The sequence below is a fragment of the Bidens hawaiensis genome, unplaced genomic scaffold (genome assembly GCF_021521415.1).
Source record: "Bidens hawaiensis isolate Kalapana, Puna unplaced genomic scaffold, B.hawaiensis_p1.1 tig00043768_1, whole genome shotgun sequence".
NCBI classification, from domain to species: Eukaryota; Viridiplantae; Streptophyta; class Magnoliopsida; order Asterales; family Asteraceae; genus Bidens; species Bidens hawaiensis.
In genome coordinates, this window is record NW_027497767.1 from 76,484 (window position 1) to 91,364 (window position 14,881).

The 14,881-nt window shown below is 30.7% G+C and overlaps 1 protein-coding gene across 1 annotated transcript in view; it reads left to right on the top strand.

Annotated features, from left to right (window-relative positions):
* The window catches only part of LOC143594521 (serine carboxypeptidase-like 18), a 38,936-nt gene that overhangs the window by 10,915 nt on the left and 13,140 nt on the right, over positions 1–14,881 (top strand). The window contains exons 2-7 of the mRNA XM_077073813.1: positions 2,968–3,041; positions 3,123–3,245; positions 8,164–8,266; positions 8,356–8,393; positions 9,192–9,293; positions 9,378–9,444. Of these exons, the coding sequence (XP_076929928.1) occupies positions 2,968–3,041; positions 3,123–3,245; positions 8,164–8,266; positions 8,356–8,393; positions 9,192–9,293; positions 9,378–9,444 (507 nt within the window). The remainder of the gene's footprint in view (positions 1–2,967; positions 3,042–3,122; positions 3,246–8,163; positions 8,267–8,355; positions 8,394–9,191; positions 9,294–9,377; positions 9,445–14,881) is intronic.

Below are 14,881 nucleotides of genomic sequence, written 5' to 3' on the forward strand. Positions count from 1 at the left end.
ACTATGATGGTACAACCAAATAAGCAAGTAAGCATATAGCACGTTCGGCATAAATTGGTATACACACATGATTAACAGTTGCAATTGAGTATTAAATAATAATAAAATAATTAGAAACACATATGTCCCCAAAGCAGTAAAAATGAGTTGAAAAGAGGGGAGTGAGATACTCATCTTAGCAATTAAGCAAGAGATAAACGAATGAGGTAAGAATTGTAGCAAACAAGAGTCACGCTCTTCGAAAATTAACAAAGAGAAATCCTAATTACAATAATTGAGGAAATAAATATGGATTGATAACGAAGCTACAACTAGATAGAGGTTCGGGATTTAATGATCGGGTATGTTCTTACGAAAGTCAAATGTTACCAAGATTTATTATTACTTTAATAAAAAGTATATTTTAATAAAATACTTAAATAAATATTTATAAAATTTGGATAGATTATAGAAAAAAATTGTTTTAAACATTGTTTATTTTTAAACTAAAAATACGTTTAATGTATTTATATATATATATATATATATATATATTTTCATTACTAATAAAGATTTTATTTAAATTAAATAGTATAAATAATAATTAGTCGATAATAAATAATATATATAACTATAATATTTAATAATTATGTAAAATAATAAGGTTTAATATATATTTTTTATGCAATTTAAATAAACAAAACCTTTTTAAATCTTTAACGTTTATAAAAACCTTTATCAAATTTATACTTATTATATATATCTACATATATATACACACACACACACATAAGTTCTAACAAGGTTCGGAAAAATACTAGCTAGTGTGTTGGTTCTAACAAAATAATACACTTACAATATTTATATTATTTATGACAATATTAACGATTAAAGATAATAAACTAAACTCAAAAGAAAAATTGTTTCCAAAAACAGGGGATGGTCGGGGCTCGAACCCGCGCCAGTGGCCGACTCAATTAGTTAAACGCACAACCCTAGCCAACCGGGCTAGGGGTTTAGATGATTATAAACTTGAAACAATAGATGCGAAACAGATTTTTGACATGAACCCTAGATTATCCAATCGATTAATCCATATCATATAAGATCAATTAACCATGGGGTTATATGATGTGGGAATCAAAACGAACGGAACTATATAAATTATACCTTGCATGATGATTAAACAGGTGTTAACTTTGGATGAACAGAGCCAACGGAAAACACGATTAGAAACGGCACTTGCAGGTCTACATAATCAAATTTACATTAGGGGTTTGGACGGCGCTGGTATAAAGATGGTGTGGTCATGTTTAATTGAGTTATGATCATCATTATGCTATAGATTGATTAACGCATATAGACGGTTTTGTACATTAAGCATTACGTATCACATTTGATCGTTTTAACATAATTAAAATCGTCGGTGACCCGAAAAAAGGTAAGGGGATCACATTCCACAAATTAATTTCAAGATTACATCGAGGATTAAGGCACAAGACACGTAACAGGTCTCGGGTTGGGTTTATGGATCGTGGATACGGGTTATTGGGTTATTGGGTCAATAGATTATAATATTCGGAATTTGCTAAATAGTCCCTAGACTATTGTGGTGGAAAAAAAGTAGGCATATAGTTTACGTTTGGGTTAAAAATGAATACCTTTCAAGGTTGTTTTTAGTATACTAAATAATTATAATACCAAATATTAATAAAATAATATTAACTCGATAAGCGCGATATTTTCTTGGTAAAATTTCTGAACATAAAAGTGGGTCGGGTTATGATTAATAAATATTAATTTAGAATAACCCGAGTTGTTACAATGTCTAACTTTAAGGATAGAAATAAACGGAGTTACTGTTAAACGTACAAAAGTTCAAAATAAGTACATATACTATAATTATTTATGTGTTTAGACACAACATGCAATCTAATATATTTATAAGGGACACAATTTGTATGTTACGCTTAAAAAATTACATTCTATCTTATCTTATCTTACACTGATAATAAACAAAAATAATGATGTTTAGTTGTCCTAACCACATTCAATCATAGTATAAAATTCTTTCATAATCTTTTAATCTCTCTTCTCCTTGATCCATGCTATCCATGGGTGATGGATGAAAATGGTTTAACCCATGAATTACAATATTTTCAATATATTATAAAATATTATGCACATTAATAACCATTACAACAATTTAAATAAATAACATATAATTAATTATGCGTAATGTATAACTTCCTTTTTATTAAAGTCAACATTGTTTTACAATAAGGGCTCGTGAACTCAATTTGAATTATGCAAAGCTTCTCACTTCACACACACATATATAATATATATATATATATATATATATATATATAAAGTTTTAGTTATGTTATTTAATTTAATTTTTAAATTAAAGTGATTATATAATTTTGATTCTTTAATTTAATTTTCTCAACATTATCATTCTAAATCCGAGAAATTTTGTTTTTTAAAAACCGTCAATTTCCGTTTTTTTTAATTTCATAAACATCTATAACATAATCAATTTCAACAAAATAAATAAGATCGTATACAAAAACAACATTTCTTGGTAGTTACTTATATATGACATGTATTAAATTATTTTATGTACTTCTAATATTTTGGTTTTATTAGTGTTGTCAATATGTTTGAATATGTTTTTACTGCTTCTTCAAACTAATAGAAGTATTGAACTCATAACAGTATTAAATCCATTTCTAGACTTTTTATGAATGCAAATTTGAGATTCTTGACTTTTTAATATTTGTACTATATATTTCATTTCTTTTTACCTTTAATTTTGTGTTTTTGTTTCAAATAATGGATTTTATTAATTTTGTCATTTAACAAATCTCGTGTAATACACGGGTTCTAAAGTTAGTAGGTAGATATTTGGGTAAACCGATACTTATAATATTTCGACAATAAAATATTGCGCGCCTAACAATTAAATTGCTTCCATGTTTGTAGGTCCAGTTATTCTTAATTTGGATGATGGCCTAGATAATCTAAAATTAACATTGAATCCAAACGCATGGACACAGGTTCACATAAACAGATTTTGATTGATACATCTATCACAGCAAACCATTTATATTTACTTTTGGTTTGTTGTTATTTTATAGATGGCTAATATCATAGCGGTGGATATACCTGTCGGCACTGGTTTTTCCTACTCAGAAACGAACGAAGGATGGATTAGCAGTGATAGTATTCTAGTCACCCATGCTGTTGACTTTATTAAAAAGGTAGAATTAAAAAGTTAGCGTTTAAGCAACATTTCACTTTGTGCTTTTAGTTACACGGTGGTGGTGGTGGTCCTACCCTAAATCATCTTTCACTCATCACTCACTCTTAGGCCTGTAAACGAACCGAACGTTCGGTGAACTGTTCGTGAACCGTTCGACGGGAGGTTTGCTTACGTTCGTTTATTTATTAAACGAACGAACACGAACAAAAAATTTGTGTTCGTTTAATTAAACGAACGAACATGAACATTTGTTCCGTTCGTTCATTTATGTTCATGAACGTTCGTTTATGTCCGTTTGTGTATAATATAAAATAATTATTTATTATCTGGATGAGTCATTTAATTAAAAGTTTTATATATTTTTAGTTTGTGTTAATTGAAGTGTTTTCATTTATGTTCGTTTATGTTTGTTGTGTTTACTTACATTTGTTCATCTATATTCATTTATATTCGTTTATCTTTATTCAGTTGTGTTTCCTTAGATTAGATTATAAACAAATGAATATAAATGAACACAAATGTTCTTTTTTTAAATAAATAATGGAACATAAATATTTGTTCGATTAAGTGTTCGTATTCGTTTAAAGTTAAATGAACGAACACGTATGCCCTTGTTTGTGTTTGTTCGATTAATTTACAGGCTTTCATTATTCACATTGATGAATACGTCGGTCTCAATCGCTAGGCTCTGTTGATTTTATTTGTGTTCGCTTGTGTTCGTGAACCGTTCGTGAACACATTCATTTCCTTAATGAACGTACACGAACATAAAATCCCCGTTCGGTAAGTGTTCGTGAACACATTATTTTCTTAACGAATGAACATGAACAAGACCTTGTTCGTGTTCGTTCGGTTCATTTACAGCCCTACTCACTCTCCTTTTCAAATAGACGCCAAGTCAGATTTCCACCATTCCATCCCGTTGCATCTTTCAAGTGTCGAAATGATCATTTTTCACCCTAAATTATCTTTCATGCATTTAAAAAAATATAAATTCATAAATATATTAAACTTAACACTATTTTTAAAAAATTAATAGTCCTTTAATAAAATAAAGTCGCACCATTTTAAAATTGATAAAAATACTATAAAACATATATTAAAATACTATTTCGAAAAAATAAAAGTTAACCTCAACATCCGAAAAGCTGGTGTTGGAATCAGGATGTTGAACAGGAACCAGAAAGCTATGATGATTGTTTGGAACTTCTCACGTTGCAATGTTACTAAGGTGGTGTTTGGGATTCCTTATTTTTACTTATAGGTTATAAGTTATAAGATGTTTGGAAAAGATTGGTTTTATGAGTGTAAAAGTCATAAGTTACAGCTTTGTAACATATAACTTATGACTTTATATAAGTCATAAGAAGGTAAAATAAGGAATCCAAACACCCCCTAAATTCGTTGGACTGGAGAATTCTCGGATTTTGCTTGCGCCCCCATTTGCGTGTCCAGCGCCCCACTATAGGGTTGGTTGAATTTCATAACACTAGATTTCAATTCCTTCCACTTTGAAAAGATATGGTGCACTTTGCGATTGGCTTCACCAACATTTTTCTTGGATTCCACCATAATTGTTGTCCAAAACTTTTGTCATTTTTGAGCGTGTGGTTTATCTTTGACACATTCATCCAAGCCATGATGCTACTTCTTCATCATTGGTCTACAATTGTGTTGGTACTCAAGGTTTGATTTGTTTTGTGAAATAAAGAAAAGGATTTTGAGGGAGTTGTAGATAGTTGTTTTGGTTAAATACAATAAAGAAAGGAATGGGGTTTTTCAAGTTTTGTGTTAAAAACAAGGTTGCAAAAATTGTTAGGCGGACTCTAGACGACCGACTAGGGAGTTGACTTGGTCAGGGTTCAGTTGGAGCTTTGACTTGTATGATAGATGGGTGGTGGAGCTGCTTGATTCAATGAGGATCTAAACATAGCAAAAACATCTTGAGCAGCAAAAGCATTATTAGTGGAAGAGCTATATCTTGTTATGTTGTAAGAACTGGCATGATTAATAGCATGTTGCTTGTCATCCATATCACAAGATTTAATGACAGCCACCACTTTAGACAAAGTCATCCTACCTAGATCCTTAGTCTTTTTAATAACCGCCACATGCATATCCCAGCTTTGAGGAAGGGAATTCAACAGCTTCTTATTCACTTTAATGAGGGTCAACTCGATTTTTGCAGCAAGCATCCGAGTAACAAGTGTGACAAATATTTAAAGTTGAGCTTCCAATGACTCACCCAAAACATGATGAAACATATTAAACTTTTGATGAAGTAGATCTTGTCTACTTTGCCTCATTTCCTCAATTCCCTCATACACGTCAATTAAGACTTCCCATAGTGCTTTTGCATATTTAGTCTTTATAAAGCTCTGAGCAATGTCAAGAGAAAGTGCTAGTGTAAGTGTGGATAAAGCCCTCTAATTCTCTTCAACCATGTCAAAATCAGCATCAATGTACATTTCAATGGGTTTTGGTGCAACTTTCTTTCTTCACCGTCCCTTTAATAGGTAATGATTGTGTGACCCCTAAGAATGCTTCTCCAAGCCTTAGCATCCTTCATCTTTAAATAATTTCAAATTTGAATTTCCACTCATCAAATCCATCAGCATTCTTATGGTTCCCATAACAGATTCCAATTCCTGATGTAGGTTGGTAATGGAAGAATTTGTGTTTTTACTCTACGTTATGAAACTCTTAAGTCAAAATTCAGCAAATAATAGTCAAACGGATAACCCAAGTCAACACCGAGAACTCAAATCAAGACAGTGAACCAAAATCTGTTGTCTCCTAGAACCAATACCAAGAACTAAAACACCAAGAACCCAAACAAGTAATCGAGAACTCTTGTTAGTCTAGAATCCAAAATTGTTGAGAACCCCTATTGGCCGAGAACCCAAAGTTGCCGAGAACCCTTACTGGTCGAGAACCCAAAATTTTCGAGAACCCTTGTTGCTTGGAAATAACTCAAAAATCCCTAAGTTTACGGGATTTTGGGATCTTTTAAAATTTGAATGAATATTTCTCTATCTTTTCCAAAATCACCCCGATGAACACGACGAAGATGTTCTTCCAGTTTTTCGAAGAACAACAGCAACACATTATACTATCTTAAAGAGTATGATTTTTTGAATCCTTGATATTAACCCGAGCCTCGAATAGGTTAAAGGCTCTTATACCAATTGTAAGTCCAAAACACAATATGATATCAAGTAAACACAACGTTTGTGCGGAATCCAAAAAACCTGGTGATTCAAGAAGAATATAAATGAATAAAGAACACGATTGTATGATTTCAAAGCACAAGTATTCTTACATCGGGTACTTAAGCCCTTAAACTCATGAAAACCGATTTCAATGAAAGGCAATAAGATGTCTAACCCTAATAATGATAAAGCAATTATATATATATATATATAGAGGTATTGGATCATTTCAGAAGTGTTTTTACAACGAGAAGTGCGAGAAGTGAAGGTGTAACTCCATTAATCCTTAATTTCACTCCCTTTCTTATGATGTTACCTACATGTATGTAGGTTGGTTGTATTTATGTCTTAGCTCACAAGCAAAAGTCGGTCAAGCCCATATAAAGCCTAAACCCAAAAGCCCACCGAAATTCCTATAGGAATTTCAGTTAATCTAAACAAAACCGCTTTGGTCAGGTACCCAAATGTTCGGTTCGTTACCGATATTGAAGGAAATATATATATATATATATATATATATAGAGGTATTGGATCATTTCAGAAGTGTTTTTACAGCGAGAAGTGCGAGAAGTGAAGGTGTAACTCCATTAATCCTTAATTTCACTCCCTTTCTTATGATGTTACCTACATATATGTAGGTTGGTTGTATTTATGTCTTAGCTCACAAGCAAAAGTCGGTCAAGCCCATATAAAGCCTAAACCTAAAAGCCCACCGAAATTCCTATAGGAATTTCAGTTAATCTAAACAAAACCGCTTTGGTCAGGTACCCAAATGTTCGGTTCGTTACCGATATTGAAGGAAAAATTCAGGTACTGTACGAATTCCGAAAACTCAAAACTTGGTACCGATTCGGTACTAACGGTACCAATTTGGTACCAATTACCAGTACCCGTTTTGGTCATCCATAGAATGGTGAGACTGGTGGTAGCAACTTTCTGATGTGAGACTATTATCGGGTAATTAAAAAAGGTGGGATTAACAAAATCCAATCTTATTCATTTAAAGAATCAAAATATTACGTGGGGCTAGTGACTAGAAGAAATAATGCCCTCTTTACCATTCTAAAACGCATTATGTGTTGAAAGATATGTAATACAACTTTCATTACTTCGAATTTAAGAGGTTCCTTATTTGAGCATTATATATAGTTTACATACAATTTTAATATATATTTAATGAGGTTTGTAAAGGTTTGGTATTGTGGGATAAATTGAGGTGTTTTATGGAGGTTTGAAATTTGACGTGGCATGCCGACATAAATGTTTGTAACAACTAGCGTTAGATAGCATCGTGTTTGAAATTCAGACATGTGTTTTGATACATGCATCTCTAGCTATTTCTTGCGACATTGTTGGGTTTGAAGACCTTTGCTTATTAATTGATTTTAATAAGGAAAGCAAAAAGAGGTCGGCCATATGGGTTTATTTTGGTCTGTTTTGTTTCGTGTTATGCAAGTTTCTTGGTATAGTAATTTATTTATACCCACTTTATGTAATTGTAATTTTGTACCGAGCTAAATATAATACATAGTTGCAACTCATAAATGTAGGATTCACACTTAATCCAAACCACACAATACTGTTGTGTTATTGCTTTTGTTTTTTCTTCTTATTTCTGCATGCTAATTCGTTTGCGTAAACATGTGTCGGTTTGGCTGCACCACTTGATACCTAACGTCATTTACATAATAATCTAGCATACAGTTTCTGAAGGACCATCCCACATTTTTAAGGAATCCATTATATATATCAGGAATTTCATACATTGGCATTGTCGTTCCAATAATCACTCTCGAATTATATGAAGGTAATTGATAATTTCTTTTTCATTTCTAAGTTTATTTAATGTGGTGGATGAATTTGAACTATTTTGATCATTATAAGATTGATTTGCAGGAAATGAGCGTGAAGATCAACCAACAGTCAACATCCAAGTACATCATTGAACCCTCTGATACATTTTCAAATTATAGATAACTTGTATAAATTTGGATAATTTGAGATGACGAAAGTCCTTAAATGTTTTAATTTTTGAAAATATATATCACGACATAGGCATAACTTTTATTTCTGATAATGTGAGGCAGGGCCGACCCTACAACATTATCGGCTAAAGCTAGGGCTTGAGGCCCTCAAAAAAATAAGACCTCCATTTAAAACGTTTAGATACTTGTATATATACAGAACTGCATATTAAAAGCATACAGTTGACCTATATAACGTTTAGATACTTGTATATATACAGAACTGCATATTAAAAGCATACAGTTGATCTATATAACAATAGTGGATGTTGGTTTGGTGGTTAAATGCATGTATTTTACTTCAAAAAAAACTTTTTCATTACTCACGTTCGATTCTTTTAAGTTGCCTTTTTTTTTTTTTGGTTATTCTAGGTGTTTCTTATTTCTATTAATTTTGAACAGTTGTTTATTAGTTCACACGAGAAAGTTGGATACTTTTAAATTAATATATATATATAACTTCCTTTTGATTATATTATACATGAATCAAACTTTTTTATTAAAATAAAACCGAAAATTTGTAATTTCATACCAAAACACGAAAAGCTTGGTAATTTGAAAATTAGAAATTGTAATTTTTTTCATTTCGTCTCTCTAACATTCAGTAAAGGCCTCAAATTTTTCTTCGTTTTAGGCCTCCAAAATAATTAGGTCGCCTCTAATGTGAGGGTATAACTATTATTTTTTATCTTACTCCAAAATGTGTAGGGCTACATTCTTACTAGTCCTCTCACCGATAAGTTCATGGATTTCAATTCAAGACTTGAATATGCTCATCGTTTGGCATTCATATCAGACAATATTTACCAGGTAGTCTTCATACTTTTGTAATATTAAAAAAATCTAAATTTTGATTACTAGTCTAAGTCTGGTGTATAACAATTTAACTTGCAGTCAGCTACACACAATTGCCATGGCAATTATGTGAACGTTAATTCCTCCAACACAGCATGCTCAAAGAGTCTTTATATATATATATATATATATATATAGGGTAAGGATCCTAAGAGAATCCTTTACAAATTGAGAACCATTTTGGACCACTAAAAACACATTTGAATAAAATATTTAAAAAAAATCATAAAACAAAAAATAACAAAAATTTTTAAAAAGTAAAAAAACCATAATTCTTATATTTCATTCCGGTTTCATTAAAAAAACAAAAAAAAACGTCGTATTATATACATATGTATAATTTTATTTAGTCTTTAGCTACGTAATATACACATATGTACAGTGTCATTTATCTTAATTTATACACATGTGTATAAAAAAATCATGTAAATGTACATATATGTATATATTATACATATGTGTATATAATTTGGCAAAACCGAGGGGTTTTTTTTATGAAACCGGGATGTTAAAATAAGAATTTTAGTTTTTTTTACTTTTTTCATTTTTGTGTTTTTTTTATTGTATGATTTTTTTTATAATTGGGTTTTTTGTGGTCTAAAATGGTTCTCAGGGTTCTCAATTTTAAAAAAGTTCTCTCATGATCCTGATCCTATATATATATATATATATATATATATACTAAGAGAACCCTTTGCAAATTAAGAAATTTGAGAATCATTTTAAACCACTAAAAACACCTTTAAAAAAATATTTAAAAAATCATATAACAAAAAATAATAAAAATTTAAAAAAAGTAAAAAAAAAAACCAAAATTCTTATATTTCATTCTGGTTTCATTAAAAAAAATAAAAAAAATTAAAAAAAACAAAAAAAACGTCGTATTATACACATATGTATAATTTTATATAATATTTAGTTACGTAATATACACATATGTACAGTATCATTTATCTTAAATTATACACATATGTATAAAAAAACATGTAAATGTACATATATGTATATATTATACATATGTGTATATAATTTAGCTAAACCGAGTTTTTTTTATGAAACCGAAATAATAAAATAAGAATTTTGGTTTTTTTACTTTTTTTATTTTTGTGTTTTTTTATTTTATGATTTTTTTTATTTTTGAGTTTTTTTTATCTAAAATGGTTCTCATAGTTCTCAATTTCAAAAAGGTTCTCTCCTGATCCTAATCATATATATATATATATATAGATTTAAGAGATAAATTCTCTTAAAGAGAGACTTACAGAACTAATAAAAAAATATTTTAACCTTTTTTTATCAAAGAATAGTTTATAAACTTTTTTTTTTAATCTTTCTTATATGTTAATATTGTTTCTAAAAAAATAAAAACAAATAATAAATTAAAAAAAATGATGTGATGCATATATGCAATAGTGTTGTATTGCGTATATGCAATGCAACAATGTATGAACTACATAGGCTTTTATTTTTATGATTATTTTTGGGTGAAGAGTAACAGCATGTAAAAAGAATGAAAGAAAAAAGAAAATTTATAAATATTTAAAAAGATTAAAAGTATTTCTTTATTATTCTTTTAGTTCTCTCTTGATTCTGTTTATATATACATATACATACATATATATATATATATATAGTTTGAATAAAATATAAATAAAATTAACATGTTAATTATGAAATTACATCATATATATATATAATATATATATATGTATATACACACACATAGGAAAGGGTTAATTTGAAATCCAATATTAACATAAAATTCGTGAAACTCACTTTCTAGTCATACTTAAGATTGAATGGTTGAAATCCGTTGTTGAAATTGGTCCCACTACTCTTTTGTTACTTTATTCTAAAAAAGATATAATAGTAATGTAATCTGATGAAAGAAGACAAAAACCCGCAAAAGACGGCCACTGGAATGCGTGCGTCGTCTCCCTCTCCACCTTTATATAAACAGACGTATTTTACACAACTTACATATTTTTACATCTAGCAATAAGTGGATATTTCATATGTAACTAGTGAATTCATTTTACATGTTTTACATTTATTTACATATTTTTCAATTTTACATATACCAACACTTACATCTACCTACATTATTTTTACGTATTTTACGTATGTAACTAAGTGAATTCTTTTTACACATACCAACATTCTCTCTACTAGTTTTACATATTTTTAGTTGTTAAATATAAACCGAGACTTATGTTGAGACATGTTTGTAAGAAACTGTAACATACATAAATATTATAAATACACATAACTATATAACTATTGTAAAAAATACACGTGACTATACAATTGTTGTAAAATACATGTAACTCGCATGGTTCAAAATGCACCTGAATCTTGCATATAAAAAATACAAGACGTAAGTAAGATTATTAAAGTAAGTTTACATAAAAACTTACACCACCAGTCTAAAAAAAACAAGAAAATAATTAAGACTTATGAAATTCAGCAACTTTAGTTTAAACCCTTCACAAACAACCCCCCACCCCCACCCCCACCCCCACCCCACACACAAACGATTATCATCATATACTCATATCTAGGGGTATTCAAAACCGGATATCCGAAATTTCGATATCCGAACTTCAGATACCTGGTCCTTTCGGATAGCGGATATCACTATCCAAAATTTCGGATATCCGATCAGATAGTGAATCGGATATCGAAAAATCTGAAAAAACAAAAAAGTATTTTAAAATTAAACTTACTACATCTCATGAATCCAAATTTTCCAATCCAACAATCTAAAAGACAAATTGTTCAAAATACAAATAAACAAACAAGCAACACAATCCATTGTTCAAAAATAACACAACTCATTCTTTCAAAATAAACAAGGTTCTTGAACAAACATATTGAGATTTAAAAGCCATCTTCCAAATCATCATTCCATAGATCCATGCCAAGTGACGAGGGTTGTACTGGAGTGGTGGTGGCGAACCGCTGGTAGACAGAGAACAGAGGGCTCGAGTGACGAGCGACGATGGCTGGGCTGGAGTGGTGGCCAGCGATGACTAACGAGTGAGGAGTGAGGAGGTGGTTACCGAAGGACGGAGGTGGTCGGAGGCCACTGACCGGAGGAGGTATGGAATAGAGATGAAACAGATGCGAGTATGGAGTAGAGGAGCGGTTGTTTATGTTTAGGAGGAAACTAGGGTTCAATGTTGAGATCTAATATTAGTTTATATATTAAAATTTAGAAATATTAAATTTGATATTTCGGATATCCGAATTATCCAAATAATCCAAAAATTATATCCAAATCCGAATTTTCGGATATCCAGGATTCAGATATCAGAAATTTTGGATAGTTCGGATACGGATTCGGATACGGATTCGGATACGTTTTGAACTCCCATATCCATATCTCAATAACAATTTGAAAACAAGATAATCAATCAATCTTAAAGAATTAAATTAGGATAAATTCCTTGAGTGGACACTTGAATACAGAAAAAATGTAAAATGACCCACTAATCTTCAATATTCTCGTAATATCATAATGGACTAACAAAATTTGGATAGGGAAGACGGGAATCAAAATGATTTGAATCTCATCTGCTCCGTGCAAATTTAAAGTGAATCTCGTTCAAATTTAAGTGAATTTCGTCTTTCCGATCCAAATTTTGAGAAAAAAGTTTTTTGTCATCTTCTTTAACACATTTTCTCTCTCTTCTATTTTATTTTCATCTTCATCATCTCCATCGAACCTGGGCAAATTTTGGGTGAAAACATGGTGGGGTTATCATTGGATGTTTTGTTGCAAAATATGTTGAGCCACCGGTGACAACCGGTAAATCGGTGGAGTTGGGTAATGCTCCTAATGCGCCTACTCGTGGTCGGAGGTATTCTAGTTCGAATGAGGTGAAGATTAAGATGGCGATGATGATGATGAATACGAAGAAAATGAAGATGAGGAAGAAGAAAAAAAGAAGAGAATGGTTCAAGGAGAGAAAAAGAATGTTAGAGAAGTGGACAAAAAAATTTCTTAACATTTGGACGGGAAAGACGGAATTCACTTAAAATTTGGACGAGAAAGACGAGATTCACTTTAAATTTAGACGGAGTAGACGAGATTCAAATCTTTTCGAATCTCATCGCCCCAGTTCAAATTTCTTGGTCCATGTTAAGAACATTGAACATTAGTGGGTCATTTTTCTATTTAGAGAATTTTTAAATTATATTATTTAAAAACAATCTTCTCAAAGTTTTGTAGGTAGTTTTTAAGCTTTATCTACCTAAAAAAATTCTAAATTCTTAGTCCGGTTTTTGAATTTCTTTTTTACCATATAAGAGCATTCACATCTTGCCCATCATATTTTGTTAGTGGCTATTATGAGTGAGGAAAAAGGAAATGCATTGATTTTTCGATATGCTTGAAAAGTTACTATACACTCCCTTTAATTTTGTAATATTTGTTGAAAGTAGTTGTAAGTGAAGAAGAGGAAAAAATAATCATGAAACTATTTAATTAAAAATGAGGATAAAATATAGTCATTTCAATGTAATTTTGGATTTGAAAATAGTAGAACGGATGAGAATGCTCTTACCATAAAGAAAATAATCAAAACAAAAGTTCACTTACTGATTATTTTTACAAAAATGTTTTAAAAATAAATTAAAGAACCGACTAATAGGGGAATTTTAGCAGCATATGAATTTACAAGAAACCGTCCGACTTCTTAGAGCATGTTCGGGATTGAGTTTGAAAACATCTTATTGGCTTATAATTGTTTTCAAAAATCCAATAAGTTAAAAGGTGTTTGACCATTACAAAAATCCTTTTTATTTTAGCTTTTTGAAAGAGTCAAAGAACAGTTTTCAAAAAGCCCAAAATCCTTGTTTTTCAAAATAACTTTTCGAAAAACCCAATAAGAAAATAAGTTGTTTTCAAACTCAATCCCAAACATGCTTTTAAATTGAAATAGTGATCCAGTGTTCTAACTCAAACAAACTACAGCCACGCCGTTGATATGTACCAGAAAGGTTAGCGGGTTTTCATAACTAAATTCCGATGGGGTGTCGCAACGAGATCAGCCTTTAGGGTTCTAGTGGGCATTGAGCGTTCCGATGGACGCATACAATCCATGGTCGAGTAGCTTGTTGGTCTTTGATGATCGAAGGTTTTGCAAATCTTGAACGGTCGTTGACAAACACTCAATCTATCTTTCGCCAGAGTACTTGCAGCCTTGCAGGTCTTGAACTTCCAGAGATAGCCACTAGATCCATACAGATCCGCCAACACATCAACAACTATTTATGGGTTTTTAGTTTGAAACTATCTAACTATACTTATAAAAGAAAATAATGAGGATGATGTGACAATCCCACATTCATTCTAGGCCTAATCTCTCTTCTCATTCATCCTACCTATTCATGGGTTATGGAGCAAAACCATATTGACAAATGGTTATAATTTCCTTTCTAATTCTCTAATCTATCATCTCTTCATCCTAACTATTCATTGGTCATGGGTCAAAATTTTTTTGCAATTAGGTTATAATTTTATTTTCACTTCTCTAATT